The 20,759-nt window shown below is 36.8% G+C and overlaps 1 protein-coding gene across 1 annotated transcript in view; it reads left to right on the top strand.

Annotated features, from left to right (window-relative positions):
* Positions 1-520: 520 nt before the first annotated feature.
* NSUN6 (NOP2/Sun domain family, member 6) overlaps positions 521-20,759 on the top strand; it is a 33,577-nt gene continuing 13,338 nt past the window's right edge. Inside the window, exons 1-8 of the mRNA XM_004691282.2 lie at positions 521-1,009; positions 2,473-2,628; positions 4,686-4,765; positions 9,043-9,152; positions 11,751-11,904; positions 14,823-14,904; positions 18,178-18,297; positions 19,424-19,562. Of these exons, the coding sequence (XP_004691339.1) occupies positions 935-1,009; positions 2,473-2,628; positions 4,686-4,765; positions 9,043-9,152; positions 11,751-11,904; positions 14,823-14,904; positions 18,178-18,297; positions 19,424-19,562 (916 nt within the window). The 5' untranslated portion in view covers positions 521-934. The remainder of the gene's footprint in view (positions 1,010-2,472; positions 2,629-4,685; positions 4,766-9,042; positions 9,153-11,750; positions 11,905-14,822; positions 14,905-18,177; positions 18,298-19,423; positions 19,563-20,759) is intronic.

Raw genomic sequence — 20,759 nt, 5'->3', positions numbered from 1 at the left:
AATTCATGCGGAAATGGTTTCAGCTTCTTAGTGCGGTGCTTTAACCCGCTGCGCCACCAGGGAGGGCCCAGTGATGGAGATTTTTAATGTTCATTCTCAACTGAAGTCAGAGCTGTATGCCTGAAAGAGGTGAGGTAGTTCCACGGAATCAAAGGGAGCTTTCAAGGTCCGAATAAACTGGCTTCATCCTTTCTTGGAGTTCTAGCCAATAAAGAAAGGCGACCAGTAACTGGGCTCCGCCTCACATTGGGAAAGTGAAATTTTCGATTCAACCCACCCCATCTTTCCTATTTCCCCAGGCACCCAGCCTCCCTCACCCAAGCGATCGGTAAGTTAGCTCCCCGCAATTGCTATCCCCTTTGCTTCGCCCTTAAAAGACCCTAAAGCCGGGCATTCCAGATCGGAAACTGGTGGAACGTGACTTAAAGGAAATTTGCTGTCAGTGGGGGCGGGGCCGGGGCGGGACGTCCGCGCGTCACCGGAAGTGATGCAGTAGGAAAGTCGCTTTCGGCAGAGAAAGTGGGAGCGCGAGTTTGGAAATTTAGGCCTTTAGATTGGAAACCTCAAAGCGGTGCCGCCGTGTTTGCAGCGCTACGCCCACTTCGCCACTGACTTGCTCGTCACGCCCTTCTTTGTTTTCCGCAACCCGGGTGGCTTCGTTGCACGGTGACTTCCGTGGGAGTCCCTAATTTTAGGAGGACCGGGTACCGGTGCGGTGCAGCCAGGAAGCCGTCTGCACCAGCTGTGGGTCCTGGGGAAGCGTGGAGTCCCCTGCAGTTCCGAATATAACCTGGCCGAGCGGGACTTTTCCTGGGCATCTTGTCCCGGCTCGTTGTGGAGGGTTATTCCCGCTGCACAGGCCCACGACTATTCGGCAGCAGCTTAACTACGGTTTTCTCAACATTTCTCCTAGAGAAAACGAAGCCAGAGGAAAATGTTTGTTTTCCCTAAAATATCTTTAAGACTTGAGGTTGAAAACTATCTTAAAGAAAGTTTTATGAATAAAGAGGTAGGTCAGATATGTTAGATATTTGCAAAAACTCAAACACGCACTTTAGAAATAGAACACGGCTAAAAGAAAATTTAGTTTTTGGAGCTGCTTTACTGCTTGTTTTTCCGAATGTAAAAAATTCTTTCCGCAGGTATTTAATGTTTCCCGAGATCTGAGGTAACTGAGGTATATGTTTTACTTTTAAATATGAGTAAAGCCATGTCTGGCAGTAGGATTGGCACTGTAGGATTTGCAAGGATGAGCAAAGACTCTACCCTTGAGCATTTGCCCTGTAGAGAGGCTACACCATTCTTTCCCAACACGAGATATGCAAGCATCCAGGTGAAAGGGATACTATAATTTGAGTGGCTGTTTACATGCCAGCAGTTGTTCTAGATGATTTGCAGATCTTTACATTTGTGAAATTTGTTTTGGTAGGGGATTCTTATGCACTTTAATAGGTGAGGAAACAGAGTCTCAGGAAATGTGTAACTGACAAAATTGAACACAGCTCTCAGGTAACAGTACTGAAACGAAACGTAGGGATTTGGAATCCGGAACCCATGATTGCTGTCAGTACTTGAGTAAATTACAGCACTTCACTTAACTGATTTTCTTTCTGTGAAAAGTGATAGTTGGAAATACAAGGTCGTGTTAGTATATTAATCGTAAGAGAAAGCAGTGCATGTTGGCCACACAGTAAGCCCTCAACAGTGTTTATTTGCTACTAGCAGTGCCCAGCACAGAAGTCTTTAAATGCTGATTGTCTTTGATTATCGAACCTGTTTCCTTTCCACTTTACCATCCTAGTCTAGGCAACTTTGCATTTTCCAAATCTTTGGTTTCCTAGTCAGACTGATAAAACGTTACCATTATGTGCGTTATAAATAAGTGGAATAAAACCTGAATTTATATGTATAAATGTAACATATTAATATAAATCTAAAGGTTTGAAGTTGAAGCCCTTTATTTTGGGTGTTTGTTAGGTATTTATATTTATTATCATCACTAAACCTAGTCACCCTTAGAGAGATACCATTGTTACCTTTTTTTTTAAAGATTTATTTACTTACGCATACAGAACTGGGGTACAGGCCTGAGTGTGGGAAGTGAGAGGATTCACCAGAGACAGAGTGGGGAGAAGAACAAGTAGGTGTACTGAGATACACTGCTGAGGGGAGCAGCTGGGGAGACAGGAGAGGTCTGCTATACCATGTGGGTTACCTCCCTAGCAGGGGATCGAACTCATGCTGCAGTGGCTTCAGATAGTTTCATGGAGCTGTGCTTAAATCCATTGTGCCACCAAAGAGGAAATACCGTTGTAATATTACTATTAATATATACTTTAGCAAAATGGAATGGAAATGGACAGTATTAAAAGTTTTTTTTTTTAAGTTGGAACAGATGTGGATACATTTTCTGCTTAGTATTTGTAATTTTTCTAATGGAATTGATATATTAACTTTATATTTTCTTTTCAGCTTGTGTCTGCTTTAGGTAAGCACGAAGCAGAAAGGAAGTTTGAAAGTCTATTAAGTCACTTATCATACCCTCCATCATTCACTACTGTCAGAGTAAATACACATTTAGCATCAGTACAGCATGTGAAAAATCTGTTATGTGACGAACTTCAGAAGGTTGGTGCATGTTTCTTTTATGTTGGCTGTGTTCATAATTGCAGTTTCACAATCTATGTCATGTTGCTTACTGTTAAAATCCTATGATGCTACGCAGGTGTTCTGTACTGGGCTGGGCTTTTGTTCCAGGATCCACCTCCAGGTACCAAAAGCCTAGATACTTAAGTCCTTTGTATAAAATAGTGCTGTGTTTGCAGATAACCTACCCGTACACTGTGAATCACCTCTAGATAACTTATAATATCTAATATAATTGTTATATAATAGCTGTTGTATTGTGTTGTTAGAGAATAATGGCAAGGGAAATGTCTAAATAGAAAATTACAAAGTGGTGTATATTCTGAAACAACTTTCTGCTGAGAGTAATGAACCATTGATATGTGCTGCAACTTAGGTAAACATCAAAAACATTATGTAAACTGAAACAAGCCAGATACAAAAGACCATATAGTACTCATTTATATGAATTGTCAGGAAAGTGTAACTTTGTGAAGAAAGTGGAGTAGTGGTTGCCTGGATTAGGAATTGGGAATAGGGATTGTCTGAACAAACATCTGGAATCTTGAACATAGATGGAAATAATCTAAACTGGATAGTGGTGATGGTTGTGCAGTTGGTTAAATTTACTGAAAATCAAACTATGCATTTAAAATGGGTGCATCTTATGTAAGGCATGGGACAGAAATAGAGAAGCAGGGTTTTTTTTAAAGATTATTTTTGTGTTGTAGGAAAGTTATGCATAGAAAGTGGTTTTATGTTTGTATCTTAAGATATGATAGAAAAAGAGAAGAAGCCTGGCTTGAGAAGGATTAATCTCTACATATTTTTGAAATAAAAATGAAACAAAAGCAAATGACGAATTTATTATTTTCTCCTTGGGAGAATCATTTTACCCTTGTATGTGCAGTAGAGGAATTAAACAGTGACTGACCTGAGGGAGACTGGGGAAAGAGAAAGAGAAAATAGTCTGAATGATGAGTTTACCCTTCAGATTTATTATTAGGTATCTGTTGGAAATGGTTAGTATTTTCAGGTTGACCTGAATCCTTTGCCTGGAAGAAGCAGAAAATTGGGGAGTTGTTGACCTGGTGGAAATGGAGTTAGATTTCTAAAGTACGAACACTTTTTCACTATCAACTTAGAAATAAATTGATTTTAGAAGTTTTGTCTGGTATACAGATACTATACAATAGTGCAAATATCTGATACCATTGTTCTTTCATGTAATATGTGAGCATTAATTAGCTGATAAATCCTAGCCTACATGCAAGAAACTTGTTCTCAAATATTTGCATATTACCCTGTGATAAAATGTACAGCCTCTGCTATCCAGTCCATTGTTCTGTATTTTATTTTTCTGTGAAGGGTGCCTGTCATACTGCTTATGACTCTTGTGTGCTGGTATGTATAATACAACCAACGTTAGGGGAAAAATAGCCTTCCTTTGTGGTATTTGCTAACTTGGTGGTGAAGATACTCCCTCTGTGGTTGATTTCAAACTACCCACCTGACCATGGAGATGAGAAGAGAGGCACACGGTTTGCTGTCAAGAGACTGAGCTGGCCCCAGCTCCTACATCACTGGTTCTGAGCAGGTTTTTAGTCTCAATGTCAAATACAATGCAAGGTACTGAAAAATACTAAACCTTTGCTAAAAGCACTAATTTTCCTTATTTAGTTTTGGTAATATGCCATAAATAGTATTTAATCTTAGTCTTTAATGTTCTCTTCAGAAACTTGAGTACTGAGTGCAATTCTGTGGATGTTTTCAAAGTGAGTCACTTAAGATAAACATAGTTTGTATTTATCAAGCCAAGCAAAAAGAAAAATTGAACCTGTCAAGGAGGCAGAATACTCCAAAATCAAATTATAGAAAAAATAGTTGTTTTGAAGTCTGTTTTTTCAAATAGTATCCCATCAAGTAAAGTGATCGTGCTTTATGGTCCCATCAAGACCGTGCTTTATGGTCTTTGAGGTAATAATACTGAAAAACCCCATAAATTGAACCTTATCAAATATGTTGATTGCTTTATAATTGTGTGTATTTATTTTTAACAGCAGTATGATGGATTAAGTGTTCCTATTCTTCAACATCCGGATCTTCAGGATATCTTACTTATTCCTGTTATTGGACCTAGGTGTGTACTTATTTAATCTTCAAATTCTAATAAATGAAAATTTGTTACAGGTTCTTTTAACTGATAAAACTGCTCCATTCTTAGTAACTTTATATGTAGCTAGATTGTAATTCACAGTTATAAAAAATGCTGACTTTCATGTTCTGTCATGAAAATAATACAAAAGACAGGGAATGGACCAACACGTTAGGTGATTATAGCATGTTAGGTTCCATTTAGTGCTGTAATTTTTTATTTTGAAGAAACTTCACTTGTTTGTGTGTGGTTTTGTTTTTTTTTTTTTTAAGTTTTACTTATGCATACAGAACTGGGGTACAGGCCAGAGGTGTGGGGTAGTGAGAGGATTCACCAGAGACAGAGTGGGGAGCAGAACAGGCAGATCAATGAAGTACACTGCTGAGGGGAGCAGTGGGCGGTCAGGAGAGGTCTGTCCCACCTTGTGGATCACTTCCAGGGCAGGTGGGGATCGAACTGATGCGGCAGTGGCTTTAACATCTTAGTGCTGGTGCTGTAACCTGCTGCGCCGCCAGGGAGGGCCTGTTTGTGTATCTTGATATCACTAAATAATAAACTTTTTTAAGTAATGAAAATACAAGATATTTTTTTCTTTCTTAGCCAGTGCATTTGTAAACTTTTCATTCACTTATAATTATATTAAATTGCTATGTACTACTATGAGTGGGAAAGCAATTTCTACTCCTTTATGTATTTGGAAGGTATACATTTGAAAACTGATAAACTTTCCATGTAATGGGCGTTCTGTTTCAAATAGCATTTAAAAATCCTTAATCATGATACAATTTTTCATACTCCTCAGAGTTATAAATGTAAGAATATAATATTGTTACTTCGCTGTATTGAATAACAGATTATACAATTAATATGATGTGTGTTTAATAGAGAGTATATATTACATGAAAATATGAATTCCTCATTTTGTTAAACTTCTAATTTAGTGAATAACAGTGGAGCAATTGTTTAATAAATTTGGTTTAGCAGAATATATATTTTTTAAAGATTTATTTATTTTTGCATACAAGAACTGGGGTGTAGGTCAGAGGTGCAGGGGGTGACAGGATTCATCAGAGACAGTGTTGGAAGCAGAACAGGTGGATTTACTGAAATACACTGCTGAGGGGCACTGGGGGGTGAGAAAGGAGAGATCTGCTGCACCACCTGTGGTTTCTCTGGGAGGATCGAACTCAGGCCTTTGTGGTGGGTGTTGATGCTCTTGCATGTCTTGACCTGGTAAGCAGAACTGTATATAAACAGTATATCTGCAAGGGGATCTAGCTCATAGGTTTTGTTTTTGTTTTTTCAGGTTTTTTTTGGGGGGGGGGCTATTGAGTTTGCAGAAAGATTGGTGAAAGAGGTTGAAGAAGTTGGAAGAGATGGAGAGTGAAGTATAAAGATTCTTTTTACTAAGTAACATTTTCTTTTTTGCATAGACTATAGGAAACAAAGAATTTTAAGAATCATGATTAAATCTGTGTTTTAGAAACAGTACTGGTAATAGCATAAAAATTAGTAGTTTGTGAAATAAGTGAAGTGCATTTTTAGTGAACATTTCTCAAAGAAATGAGATATACTGCATTCATTGCCTGTAGTAAAAATATTTTTTTCTTAAAACATGTGTGTGCAAACAAATGAATTGCAACACTGGAAACAAGTTAGGATGCTAACTCAAGAGACTATTTCCAACACTGTGGTGAATTGAACATGTTTCTGTTGCATATGCCTAAGATTATTAAGTAAAATATAGGCCATAACATGCACAGTTGAGTGATTATGAATATGTGAACTAGCCAAGGAAGTAGAAAGAAGAATACCTGAAAACAGTTATAATCCTGGTAAACAATATTTGTGGATTGGGGGTTATGGGAAAGGAAGTGGTTTCCTAAATTTAGATGCTTTGTTTTTAGCAACAGTGTGTTAACACCAGGAGGTGAGAAATGTACAGCAGTCCATCCAAGGCTGTAATTAGTAATTGGATCTCTCTTACCTTAGGGTATAGGTTGATGGGGGGGAAACATATTTTGAGAATGCAGAAGTATGGTTTCATACCTCAAAAAGTCTAGAATTCAGATTTATACTACCAGGAAGTGTTGAATCAAATCTGCAGTTTGGGAAAGTAACATAAAAATTTGATCCCAAGCCAATTCCTGAGATGCTTGGCAAAGCAGGCAAAGTTACTCTGGAGTAGAACATTCTCAGTCTAGGGCAACCATATTTCTCATGGTTAAAAACTACTAGGAATCATGGCCCTCCCTGGTGGCGCAGCGGGTTAAAGCACAGCACTGAGAAGCTAAAGCCACTTCCGCATGAGTTCGATTCCCCCCTGCCCCGGAGGTGACCACATGGCGTGGCAGACCTCTCCTGGTCCGCCGCTGCTCCCCTCAGCAGTGTACTTCGTAGATCTGCCTGTTCTGCTCCCCGCTCTGTCTCTGGTAAAGCCTCTCACCGCCCCTGAGCCTCTGGCCTGTACCCCAGTTCTGTATGAATAAATAAAAAAGGATTAGACTTCCCCCAAAATTATAGCAATTAAAGCCATATCTGGTGGAGTCTATAAAAATTATAGACTTAAAAATTATAGATTTAAAAATTATATATTTAAAAATTACTTAAAACCAAAATAGGAACCACCATCTCTTTTCTTTACATTTTTAAAAGGATGGGTTTACTGGAAAAATGATTGACCTGCAGGTGGGCAAAGAACTGCCTTTAACCAGAAATTATACTGATGTGGAATCTAAATCTTGAAAGATCCTAAGTGAGGAAAAAAAGATAGAATTGAAAAATAATCTCTAGAGACAAAAATATCATTAAATTGAAAAACTCAAGTGAGTTAAATTGTAGTTTAGACCTAAGTGATGAAGAATTATTGAATTAGATACATATGAGGGAAGACAAATCATATATTAATGTAATTGAGAATGAGCTAATTGAGAATGGAAAATAAAAGGAAAAAGTACTGCATAATTTCGGATGTAGAAATGGAAATATTGGGCAAAGATGAGTAAGAAAAATGTAATAAAAGATAGGTTTAAGAAATGAGTTTGAAGCCAAAAGTAAAAAGTAACTCATGTTTAGATACATCAGAATGAAACTCCAGAATGCAAAGGTATAAAGATCTGAAAGTAGTCAAGGGAAAAGGCAGGAAGTTATTTCAGTAAACTAGCTAGGAGATGATATATGTCTCATGTCAGGAGCTAGACCTGAAAGATCTGTCAGACTAGAGGTGACTTGATGTGATAACTCACTGAATGTCAAATTATAAGGTTTAGAAGGGATGTGGAGTACAGTTATCCAAGTAGTACGGTTACCCAAGTAGACTTTTTGTCAGACTGGAAATGTAGAAGGATGACAAGATCTGTGGTATTGCCAAGGATTTGAGAAGTGGGTTAGAGAAAAATAACATTACTTAAGACTTAAGTTGGAAGTAATTCTGGCATACGGAAGTATAACTACCTGTTTATATTAAGGATTATTGAAATCAAATGACTGCCGTATGATAGAATGCAAGGTAAAATGAGATGGCTTGTTTTGAAACTTGGAGGGGAATGGGAATGTCGACTCTCCTTATGTAGGTAGAGAATGAGCAATGAGAGTGTGTGAGACCAGGTAACAGTGTAAACCTGAATCATTTTTTGAGAAGTGATCATTTGGAGATCATAAAAAGAAAGATTTAAGTCTCCCAGCAAGAAGTTGTGGTAATACTTTTGAGTCGTTGCCAACCAGGGAAGCTCATTAGAAACAGTGCTCAAGATTTTTATTTGGAACTGATCACATAGACACCCCATGTCTTTGAAAAAAGTCTAACTTTTTTCTCGGAATGTTTTTTCCTAGTATTAGAAATGATACCCACATTTTAGTGACCCGAGGAATGATTAGGAGATGAGAGATAGGAAGACACTCAAAAAATTCAGGCAGCAAGGGAAAGAAAAAGGAATTACTTTGCCTGACTAGTGTAAATATTGATATTGATAATGATAATGTATCATGAAAACATCTGCAGACTTAGAAATGTTTTTGGACTCATGTAGATTATCTGTTTCAGTCTTTGAAGACAGAACTTTTACTTTTTAAGTGCCACCTTTTTTTAAAGAAAAAAGAACAATTTCCTTTGGATGTGTCCTTTTTTTAAATAAAGCTTTGTTCATTTATTCATTGGTGACATTTTGGGAAAAAAATGACAAAGATTTAGATTGAAATTTTGAAAAGGTTTGCCACTGTTGGGGGTATTTTTCTCTGTTAAATGTGTTGTCTTACATTCCTAGGAAGAACATAAAGAAACAACAGCATGAAGCCATTGTTGGAGCCCAGTGTGGCAATGCAGTGTTAAGAGGAGCACATGTATATGTTCCAGGAATTGTGTCAGCTTCAAAATGTAAGTATGTTTATGTTTCTCTTTGTTTCATAAATCTTATTAAAAGAAAAAAAATTAGTATAGTTAAAACTGGCATGCCTACCATTCCCGTTCCTTCCACTTCTATCATTAGGAGCTTGATCTGTAGACTAGCAGATCTTACTTTATATTTTCACATATGTATAAAATACAATTTGTAGGTCTTAAAGTTTTTATATAAATGACAAATTATTCTAGTATTGGCTTTTAAAAAATTGACCCTACTTAATGTATAGATCTATTAGAGAGCAACCTAACGTTGCTGCCTGTCTGTGGGTCCTCACCCGTGCGCTTAAGATTCAACTGTGTACACACACACAAGGTCAATAATGGGTTTATTTACAAGGAAAAAAGGAAAGAACAACTGAAAGAGAGAGAGAGCGCGTGCTATTACTGATTTATAATTTAAGACATTGGTGAAATTTAATTCCCTTTCTCTAAAACTACAGTCTACTGTCAAGTCATTTGTGAGGACAATATTTAGAACCTGGAGTCTTAACATTGGATGAAATTCTTAATTTATTCTTTTAGTTGATGATGTAATTGCATATATTTTGTAAGCTAGTTGGTGTTTTAGCCCCTACTTTATTGGATTTGAATTAAAAGACATGGGGTTTAATCCAGTGGGAAGTTATTTAGTGACTGAGCCTCATTTGTCTTGACTAAAATAAATAAATTGATTGATAGGGTTTGGCAAACTTGCTTGCTGGCCATGTGTGGCACTTGTCTGTTTTTCTGTGGTCTACAAACTGAGAATGGTTTTCTCCATTTTTTAAAAGTTGTACCAAAAAAAATTACAAAGAAGACTATGGCAAGATGTGACTTACAAAATCTAAAATATTTGCTTGCCCTTTACAAATAGTTCATTGATAGTTGGGTATGTCTGTGGGATTTGAACAGCCCGTCTAGCTTTAGTTGATAAGGCTACTTATTCACTGCTGTGTTGAGTTAATGGGTCAGACAAATTGATAATAGCCTAGGTCTTAAAACAGCTTTTGGAAGTAGAATACAGCTTATTTAATCATTTAAATCTAGTTTTTTTAGTCATATTAATAAACCATATAAGCCAACTCTGTATAGTGTACAGTTTCAAAGTATGCATAGCACAGGTATCTATTTTTGATATATTACTTATACATGTTATACATACATACATATATGTTGGGGCATAGGGATAAATCCCCCCTCCCTCTGGGTTCTTTTTGAGCTGTACAAATAATCAGAACTGCATCTGAGGGGGTAACAAGGAGAAATTTATTTTTTTTTTATGTGCATGAGGGAGTATGATGCTTATGCAGGTTATGTCATCAGTTAGGGAGGACAGGGTACAGAGGGACCTGAGGCTCCTAGAAGAGGGACGACTTCATTCTTACACGACACGGTAGGGAAACGACTTCACCTTTTACTATAAAAATAAGATGAGATTGTCAGTGAGAGCTTGTTTTTTTAGATAAACTTAACAGCTGGTTGAGACCTCTGACCTAGATTCTAATGGTCATAAGTGGAGGAGCAATGATTGTTTATTCAGTTAGGAAAGTTGAGAAACTTGAGATGTGATGGTTTCTTAGGGGAAGGAGAAGGACTTAGGTAAGGACAGAATCATCTCTTCTGTCTTCAAAGGATTTCATTGCTCTTAGCTGAAAATACTTGCATGCCGGAACAGGAGAATCCTGGGGGGGTCTGATTGGGGCACTTCATATACATTCACTTACACTTATATATCTGAATGTATATCTGTATTAAAATATCTGCTTTGATTGCTAAAACAGAAAAACTACATAGAATGAGCAAAAGATTATGGGAAATAGAAGGATTTCTTTGAGGAATTTTAGTATAATTTTGATGAGTACTTGTGAGGGAAATTTAGAACTGTGAGGATTGATAAGATTCATATGAAGTCTTTGGGAGAATGTTAACCTCAGGAATGATTAAAATAGAGGACATCCCTCTTTTATATTCAGTTAAAGACTTCCAGTTGAGGTAGGGTGTTTTGAAGAGTAGTTATTTAGTTGTTATCCTGGGGAAAAACAACTTCAGTTAGATTTATTGTTGGGAAGCATTTAAAAATAAAATTAAAACATTATTTCTGTTAGAGATTATATCGAGACGGGGCAGTTTAAACTGCTTCATACGCACTATTGATCCCTTTATAGCCACTTTCTCCTTGTAAAAATTTTTCACTACGAGTTGGTGAGTGCTTATGAATGCAGGACACACTGAGAGAAATAAAAAGGATGTATTTACATAGTAAAGAGTGTGCAGAGCACTTGATTGTAGCCTAGTGCAATATTCCCAGGTGGTAGTAAAAAGAAAGTGGACGTGCTGCTGTTCAGTGTTTTTAAGTCAGCATGGCCCCTCATCTTGTCCCCTCATTCCTAACAGTTCCCCCACCTCACCCTTTCAGAAAGTCCTGTTTGTGGCATGCTGGGAATTGCAGCGCTCTGTTCATGAAAATGGGGGTGCAGGGAGACATTAGGTGATAGACTCACTGCCAGTGCTATTTTGCTGGGCCAGGCCCTACTCCCCTTTCTAATATTACCCAAGTATAGGTCACGTAATACAATTTTCTTCTTTTTCTAGTTATGAAAGCTGGAGATGTTATTTCTGTGTACTCTGATGTTAAAGGCAAATGTAAGAAAGGAGCTAAAGAATTTGATGGAACAAAAGTATTTCTTGGAAATGGAGTTTCTGAACTAAGCCGAAAAGAAATCTTTGGTGGGCTACCTGAACTGAAGTAGGTCATCCAAGTTATCTGGGGGAAAATAAGTACCTTTTTAGTAGTTCAAAAATTAAAAGCAATGTAAAAAACATAACCTAGTTGCGTAGGTTTTTTGTTTCTTTTGCTATAGATTCAACTGTAAAATAATTGTTTAACTCATATTTCTATGCTTTTATTTACAAAAGAAAACAATCAGGTGGCAGTCTTTGTAAGCAACTAGTCACATTTTACCAAATAATTTTATTTTTACTCTTGAATTTTATTGATTTTGAAAATTTTTGCTTATCTTGACTAAGGTTGAATTAGATGAGCTAATTAGATGAGAAAGGAAAGCTTATAATTTTAATATAAGCTGATATATATATATCAGTTTATATTATAGTTAGTTTTACATCATCCCTGGTTGTTTCTGGTTCCAAATTAAGTTATAGGCAATCCAGTTTCTTCACTTGTGTAGTGTTCCTTGCCTGTTTAGAAGTTCTGTGGACAGTGACATTACTCCAAAATTAACAGATGATGTAGGTATGCTGAGAACTGTGAATTTATTTATCTAGCACTGAACCACATACTCCTGCAGTAGCCATACTCACCACAGGGACAGGCTACAAATTCTGCAGAAATCGTTACACCCTAAGGAACAACATAAACTTAACATGGCATAACAATTTGATCATCATCCTAGTTTTCTGGCACACAGTTACTAAAACCCTGGTACTCTGAAAATGGGAAAAACGCCCTATGTATGTTAATGAAGTGACTGTTACTAAAACCCTGGTACTCTGAAAATGGGAAAAACACCCTATGTATGTTAATGAAGTGACTGTTACTAAAACCCTGGTACTCTGAAAATGGGAAAAACTCCCTATGTATGTTAATGAAGTGACTGAGGATGTATAGATAGCTGAATCCAGATGGTGACTGGTTGCCCAGAGGAACCAGTTAGTTTGTTGCTTTCTGTTCCATACCAGACCTCTAGGGAGGCGAGAGAGACTGGAGATTGAACTCCAGTGATAACCAATGACCAGTGAGTTTGTCATTCACACCTATATAATGTAATCTCCCTTGATCCACCAGATCTTGATACTGGGAGAGCTTCCAAGTTGGTGAACTCATCCAAGTGATGGAAGGAGGGTGGTGCCTTAGGAGAGGGCTAGGCACAGAGTGTTCTGTTCCCATACTTTGCCCTTTGCATCTGTTCCTTCTCAGTGTTTCTGAGTTGTATCCTTCCTAATAAACTGGTAACAGTAAAGAAAAGTTTCCTCAGTTCTGTGGGTCATGTTTGAGAGTGTTCAATACTGAGCAGGGGTTGTTAGAGCCCTCACATTTATAGCCAGTGAGAAGTGCAGGTGGCAGCCGGGGTTATTCATATGGTATCTGGACTGGAGCCAGTTTTGGTAAACTAAATCCTTGAACCTATGGAGTCTGATAATACCTCTCGGTAGTTTGTGTTAGAATTGTATTGAATTGTAGACCCTAGAGAGTTGGAGTACTGGTGAGTATGAGAAAAAAATCTTGGGCAGAAATGTTAAGTACAATTTAGTTAAAATTTAAACAAAAAAGTCCCTTGCCTACTTCAAGTAGGGTACAAACCACCTGAGATACTCCTCTGCCAAAATTGGTTCTGAGCAATGAATGTATCTATTGTATCTAACTCTTCTTGTTTTCCATTATTTGGACTCTCTGTGCTTGTACCTGGCTAACTCTGGGCTCTTAATCTTGCCTTTATGACTAGACCTTGTTTTTTTTCCCTGTATTCTTCTAATCACCACAACACTGCATTGGTCTCTCCTTTTTCTTGCCTCATCTGGTGTGCCCTTGGCCATGTTTGACTTTCTCTAATAGGATTTGTATGCTTTCTCTCCCTTTTGGTAGTTTCTGACAGCCTCTTTCAGATTGTAATGTTTGTCTTAATGAATCACTGTTCACCATGTTCTCCTGCATCCTGGCCCCTTTGTTCTGATTAGTTCCACTGCCACTCATAAAATGGGACAAAAGTGGGAGAAATCTTGAGGCTGTGTCAGTACCGGGCAGTTACTCCCTACAGTAATGAGAGGATGGCAGCGCAGCACATTTGTCATTGCTTAGCATCATTATGATTCTCAAAGATGTTTTCACTTCTCATACAAGTACCTAGTACAGTGCCTTGCAAAGAGAAACATTCACAAAATGTTTATTTGAAAAGCTAATAGCAAAGATCTGCTACCAGAAAGATTATAATGAATTAGTAAATAAAAACTTGGATGTTCTTTGCCTTTTAGTTTTTACAGATATCCCTAAAGAAATTCTTTTGTGCCTAAATGAAAAATCTGTATAACTACTCCTTTTAGTTCTCTAATGGTGGTCTTCTTTTCTGCGTAAATATTGAGAAACAATTCTCAGAAATATAACGTTTTGGTGCTGAATATAAAAGGTTTTAAAAGTCAGGTCACCTTGACTGGATTAAAAAGAGGTGGTACATGTACACAATGGAATATTACTCAGCAATCAAAAGAAGATGAACACATGCCTTTGCAGCAACATGAGTGGAGCTGGAAGGGATCATACTTAGTGAAATAAGCCAGAAAAGAAAGGAAAAAATACCAGATGGTTTTACTCATCCGTTAAGGAGTATAAAGGACCAAGGGACAAAATAATAATAATAATGAATAACTGTATACCGAGACAGTTTATGGGGGTGGAGTGAGAAATGGGATAAAAAATGGGGTGGGGGGAAGGAGTGCACTGGACTATGGTGATGGCACATGGGTGATTTGATGATGGGAAGCCCACGGGGATTCCAACTGAGATGAAAAATGACATAAAATGTAAAAATAAACTTATTTTTTAAAAAAGGCAAGTCATCTTATATTTAGCATGTCTCATGGGTGTGTTCATGTAGAAATGGAGCTTATGTATATGTAATTTATGCTAATGTCAGATTTTTTTCTTTTCAGAGGTATAGGCATAAGAATGACAGAGCCTGTGTATCTCAGCCCTTCATTTGACAATCTATTGCCTGGATATGTATTTTTACAGGTAAATATTTATAATGACTGAAATATTTTAGTGAATTGTTTGAGATCTAAGGTTTTTTCCTGCTTCTAGCTTATTTTTTGCAGTGTATATATTTTCTGGTATGTCTTTGGTTAGGCACTAAGAAAAAACTTAGTTCTTTTTTCAACTGATCTTTTAAACTACTTTTTCTCCTTGTTGAAGGGTGCCTTAGTAATTACTGATTTCCATCTGAGAATATTAATCTCTGAATAATGTGTTTATTTGATATATAGATGAATGTCCATTTGAGACCTTGAGTAAAATTCAGATGTTTTATTGTTAATGTATTTTGTCAGGTGGTTATTAATTGCCAAGCTATAACAAGTAATTTGTTGTCTTTTCCAGTTTCTTAAGTAATTCTGTGTACATTAACTCATTTGATTTGTTATCTGCTGCTTAGGGGTAATATTGGTGGTGTTGGTATTATTATTGTTCCCTAAATAAAATGTATATATTGAAGATGATCTGTTAGGGTTTTTGAACAAGGTCATACAGTTGCAGTTGTATCTGGACTCATGCAGATATTATTTTCTTATTTTTCCTGCCAGTGTTTAACCAAAAGACATTTATAAATTCAGAGGTTATTTCTGGTGTTAAAAAAATAGAAATACAGATTTATGGTTTTTTTTTTGTTTTTTTTTTAATTACACACTAATGATGATTTAACACATTAAGATATATAATCTAACTTAATTATCCAGATTTTTCTTTAGTAATATATGGCAGCCATGTTTTTTAAAATAAGTTTGGTGTTGTGCTAAGTAATTTAACTATATTACCACAAGTTTGCACTGCACAAACTTAGGAAAACTGATGTTTCTTTTTTTTTTTTTTAAAGATTTATTTATTTATGCATACAGAACTGGGGTACAGGCCAGAGGCTCAGGGGCGGTGAGAGGCTTCACCAGAGACAGAGTGGGGAGCAGAACAGGCAGATCTACGAAGTACACTGCTGAGGGGAGCAGCGGGCGGGTGAGGAGAGGTCTGCCACGCCATGTGGTCACCTCCGGGGCAGGCGGGGATCGAACTCATGTGGAAGTGGCTTTAGCTTTTCAGTGCTGTGCTTTAACCCGCTGCGCCACCAGGGAGGGCCAGACTGATGTTTCTTAAATGTATCAGTAATTTGTTGATTAAAGGGGATGAGGTTTGTCATAGGCTGACTAAAGAAGTTGTATCTTGAGGAAATCATGTATCTGGGCGCCTTCGCCCATTCTTTGTTATTAAAGTTACTATATAGAATGGGTAGGTATAGGTATTTAAATACTTTGCTGGGAAAATTCCTGAGGAAATTTGTCCATTTTATTTATTTGATGCCTCTTGCCCTGCCTTTCCATGAGCAAGCATTATCCCTAAATCTCTACTCTGTTTACGGGAAGAAGATGGGATGGGATGTTAGGGGCTAATGATAACCAATTATGTAAGTGGCTAGTGATAATGGATTAGTTTTCACTTTAGCATCTGGTGTTACACCAGGCTGTTCCTTATAAAGTTACAGGTAATGTTATATGTAATATTTAAAATTACAGCTGCAGTATTATTTGACTTACCAAAGTCAAAAGAGAAGCTTGAATCGCTTCAATTGTAGTCCACAGTTACAGAATAATCTTAGATGCCTTTTACATTTGAAACATTAAAGGTTTAACACTAAATGTTTGCAGCAACTGCTTTTAATGTTATATTCTAGGTTACCCTGAAAAAGAAATTTGACTGAACTTAATTATCTCATTGCCTAGCTTTTTTTTTCCCTTGTGGAAAATGAAAGGACCAGATGAGAGTAGACAATTTAGAGAACTTTCATTTCATTTACTGCTTGGGCCCTAGCTCCCTCCCTAATTGGTTTTAGTTGGCCTGGCCTAGGTGGAAACTGGGTCAGGATATCGCAGACCTTCACCAGTGAATGTAATGTGCAGCTAAATTTGGGAATGACTGTAGCACAGTTATGGTTTCAGAGATGGAATCACCTGGACATATTTTAAAAACAGTGAGGTCTGGGCTCTGATTTATCTGTTCAAGTATTGGACATTTATTTTAAAGTTACTAGTTAATTCTGTTGTATAGTTAATGTTGATAAATGCTATAAAAAGGCAGGAGACTAAATTGTTTTACAGAAACTTCATCAACACCTAACTATTTAATGAAGTCTCTACACTTTTACTGTTACACATTACTGGAAGGTTCTTTCTTCCTGTAGTATGTTTGATTGGAAGTTTCTGTCATGTTTGCCTGGTATATTAATGTTTGTCACTGTTAGGAGCGAAATACAACCAGTTTTCTCTAGGTAAAACCCACTAAATCTCTAGTAGTCATATAAGTATTTTGGTGTTTTCATATCAGTTTAATTTTTTAAATATTTTTGTAATAAATAAGGTCATTGAAATAAACGTATCTTTGACAGATTAAGTTGTTTTTAGTGTGAAGGGACTGCTTTTCAGGTACCTAAAATATTTCATTGATTATAATGCTTTGTATTTTCAGAGGGGAGCAAACTTGCTAGTTGGAAGTTTACTAGTTTCCCTTTCTCACCATTAATTTTCTCTTTGAAATGCGGTCCTTGAATTCACTGGAGGACTTTGTAACCTTCTCATAGTTCTTGAGGATGTACTAATAGAAGTAACTACTTTGGTATGTGTATGGAAACCTTTCAACAGAATAAACAGCTCCATGCTCCTTAGCCTCCGCTTTTTTTTTTTCTTTTTCTTAACCAAGTAATTTCGAAAATGTAATTCATCTCATGGTAGACTGTCACCCTGTAGTAGCAGTCCATATATATTTATATTTAATACTAATATGAATTAGTGACTCACTGTAACTTATTGCTATAGATGAGGCATATTTGGGTTGTGCATTCTTGTTATCTGTCCTCCATGTGCTAATATAAATTAGCAAAGTTGTTTTTTCTTTTGCAGTTTGCTGTTTTGAAATATAGCGTTAGGGAGGTAGGAGCCCCACCTTGCTGTGGAATGGTATTAGCAGCATAAAACAGAGTCTTCAATGGGAATTAAATGGTAAAGCACTTGAAATTGCAGATTTTCATACATTTTCTGAGAAAAGATCCAGAGCTTTCCCTATTTCTAAGAGATATCTAGCTTTTGAAATATTTATAACCACTGACCATAGAAAAGACAATATGCTTTTTTTACAGAATTGATTAGAGAAATGTCATGTGTCAATGTGTGTCTGTGCATGTGGCTCTCTTGTGAGGTCACGGGATATGTTAGATCTAGAGTCACTGCTAATTTTTTCTTTTCCTTACAGAATTTGCCATCCGCTGTAGTAACTCATGTTTTGGATCCTCAACCTGGGGAGAAGATTCTAGATTTGTGTGCAGCACCTGGAGGCAAAACAACACACATTGCAGCATTCATGCATGATCAGGTGAGATTGCCTTCACAGCTAAATTCCTTTCAGCATATTAATAGTTTAGTCATGAAGGTGGAACTGCATCTATCTTAAAAAACATGTAGACATTTACAGTCTGATGAATTTCAGATCCAGCTAAGGTGAAGACTTTTTAGTGGTATTAGTCATCATTTATTAGGTTCTGTAGACCATTATAATTTGTGAAGACTGTCATCTCGATTCCCGGCCCTCCTGGTAGCGCAGCAGATTAAAGCACAGCACTAAGAAGCTAAAGCCACTTCTGCATGAGCTCGATTCCCGCCTGCCCCAGGGGAGATCCACATGGCGTGGCAGACCTCTCCTGATCCTCCCACTGCTCCCCTCAGCAGTGTACTTCGTTGATCTGCCTGTTCTGCTCCCCACTCTGTCTCTGGTGAAGCCTCTCGCCACCCCTGAGCCTGTGGCCTGTACCCCAGTTCTGTATGTACAAATAAATAAATCTTAAAAAAAAAACAACAAAACTCCATTCCCAAATTGGATTTACAATTTAGAATGAACTATTCCTTCATATGCTTAAGTTTAAAGAAGACATTAAATTGAAAGAAAACTTATAGTGTTCTTAGTTATAACACTCGATACTTGTTTAAATTATTAAATTCTTCCACTAAATGTTAATTTGACAGCATATTATTAAAGTATCAGAATATATATTGATGCATAGACATTCATATGTGACATATAAATATGTATGTCGGCACAGATAGAAAGCATGTATTCTTACTGTCTTACTGTTCATAAAACCTTTTCACCTGGTTTAATTAGAAAGCTTTCTTCATTGTCACAAAATATAAGTCTGTTGTTTTGAATAACTTCAGGTCAGATCTCTCTATATAAATAATGTACATATAAAATATATATATGTATGCATGTGTGTATATGTATATATACACATATTTGCTAATGTGTTTTCTTTCATGATGGTCTAGTTTTATCTGTAGTCAGACTCCGTGTGACCTTGTAGCCATTCTGTAGTTATTACTTTACTGTGTGCCAAGTACTGGGGATATAGCAGTAATCCCCAGTAATGTTTCATAAGGTCTATTCATTGTTAATTTTTAAGAATACTTTGGATTTATTCTTGATTTTTATTTATATTTTTTAGGGAGAAGTTATAGCGCTTGATAAAATATCCAACAAAGTGGAAAAAATAAGGCAGAATGCTTTATTGTTAGGATTAAATTCCATCAGAGCATTTTGTTTTGATGGAACGAAGGCTCTTAAATTCAGTATGGACACAGAAGGTGAGTTAAATTTTTAAAAGTTTTATCACTTTTAACTTTTACAAACAAATTTTACTAGTATTGCTGCATCCCAGAATTTCCACATAGCCTTGAAATTTTAGCATGGATGTCAATAAATATGGCTATAATACCTTTTTGGTTTTCATCTTTTTCCTGATTAGGTCTTTAATAATATAGAGTTAAATCCTCAAACCTTGGTCAAATTTGTTGTTCTTAACATATTTGTCTTATTCTTACACTACATTTCTGAAAGCCTTTGAGATAGGATATTAGCTTTTTAATTTTATGATTACTGAAACCTATGGAAGTTTGGATCTAGGGCACTGTTGACTCATTCGAAAGCATAACTTTCCTGAAGACCACAGAAGAGAGGCTATAAAGCTATACTACGAATACTTTTGACCAGCACCTAACAGGAGTTCTTTTTTGGGTGGGGGAGGGAGTAATGCTGTTTACAGTATATATTACCAAGAGAAGTGTCAGCTCCAGGATGATGCTTAATTCCAGGTCCCAGCCCCAAGAATTGTGGTTTCTGACATGGGTAGTATGAGGTGTCATTTGATTAGGCCTTGGTTTGAACTATATCAGTAGGCTAACCCTCAGCTGTAATTATCACAAATGTAATTTATTTTTGAGTATTTTCACTGTTTACTTTATATATAAACTATATATAGTAGTTTATTGTTACATATTTTTGTGCATTTTTCCACCTCAGTTGCAATTCCCTTGGGCTTCCCATCACCAAATCACCCATGTGCCATCACCATAGTCCAGTGCATTACCCTCTCTCTGCTGTTTTTGATTCCATTCCCCACTCCACCCCCACAAAGTGTCTGGTATATGGCTGTTCATCACTATCATTAGTTTCTCGCCTGTTCTGTTATATTCCTGCTATGAGAGAAACCATCCGGTATTTTTCCTTTTCTTTCTGGCTTATTTCACTAAGCATGATCTTTTCTAGCTCCATCCATGTTGCTGCAAAAGGCATGTGTTTGTTTATTATTATTATTATTATTATTATTATTTTGGTTGCTGAGTAATATTCTATTGTGTGTATGTACCACATCTTTTTAATCCAGTCATCCATTTTTGGGCATTTGGGCTGTTTCCATGTCTTTCCAATTGTGAATAAAGCAGCAGTAAACATGGGGGTGCAGGTATTTTTTGAATCAGTGTTTTTGTGTCTTTGGGGTAGAT

Source organism: Condylura cristata, unplaced genomic scaffold (assembly GCF_000260355.1).
Source record: "Condylura cristata isolate star-nosed mole 26May11 unplaced genomic scaffold, ConCri1.0 scaffold00030, whole genome shotgun sequence".
Taxonomy (NCBI): Eukaryota; Metazoa; Chordata; class Mammalia; order Eulipotyphla; family Talpidae; genus Condylura; species Condylura cristata.
This window is presented reverse-complemented; position numbering and strand designations above follow the sequence as displayed.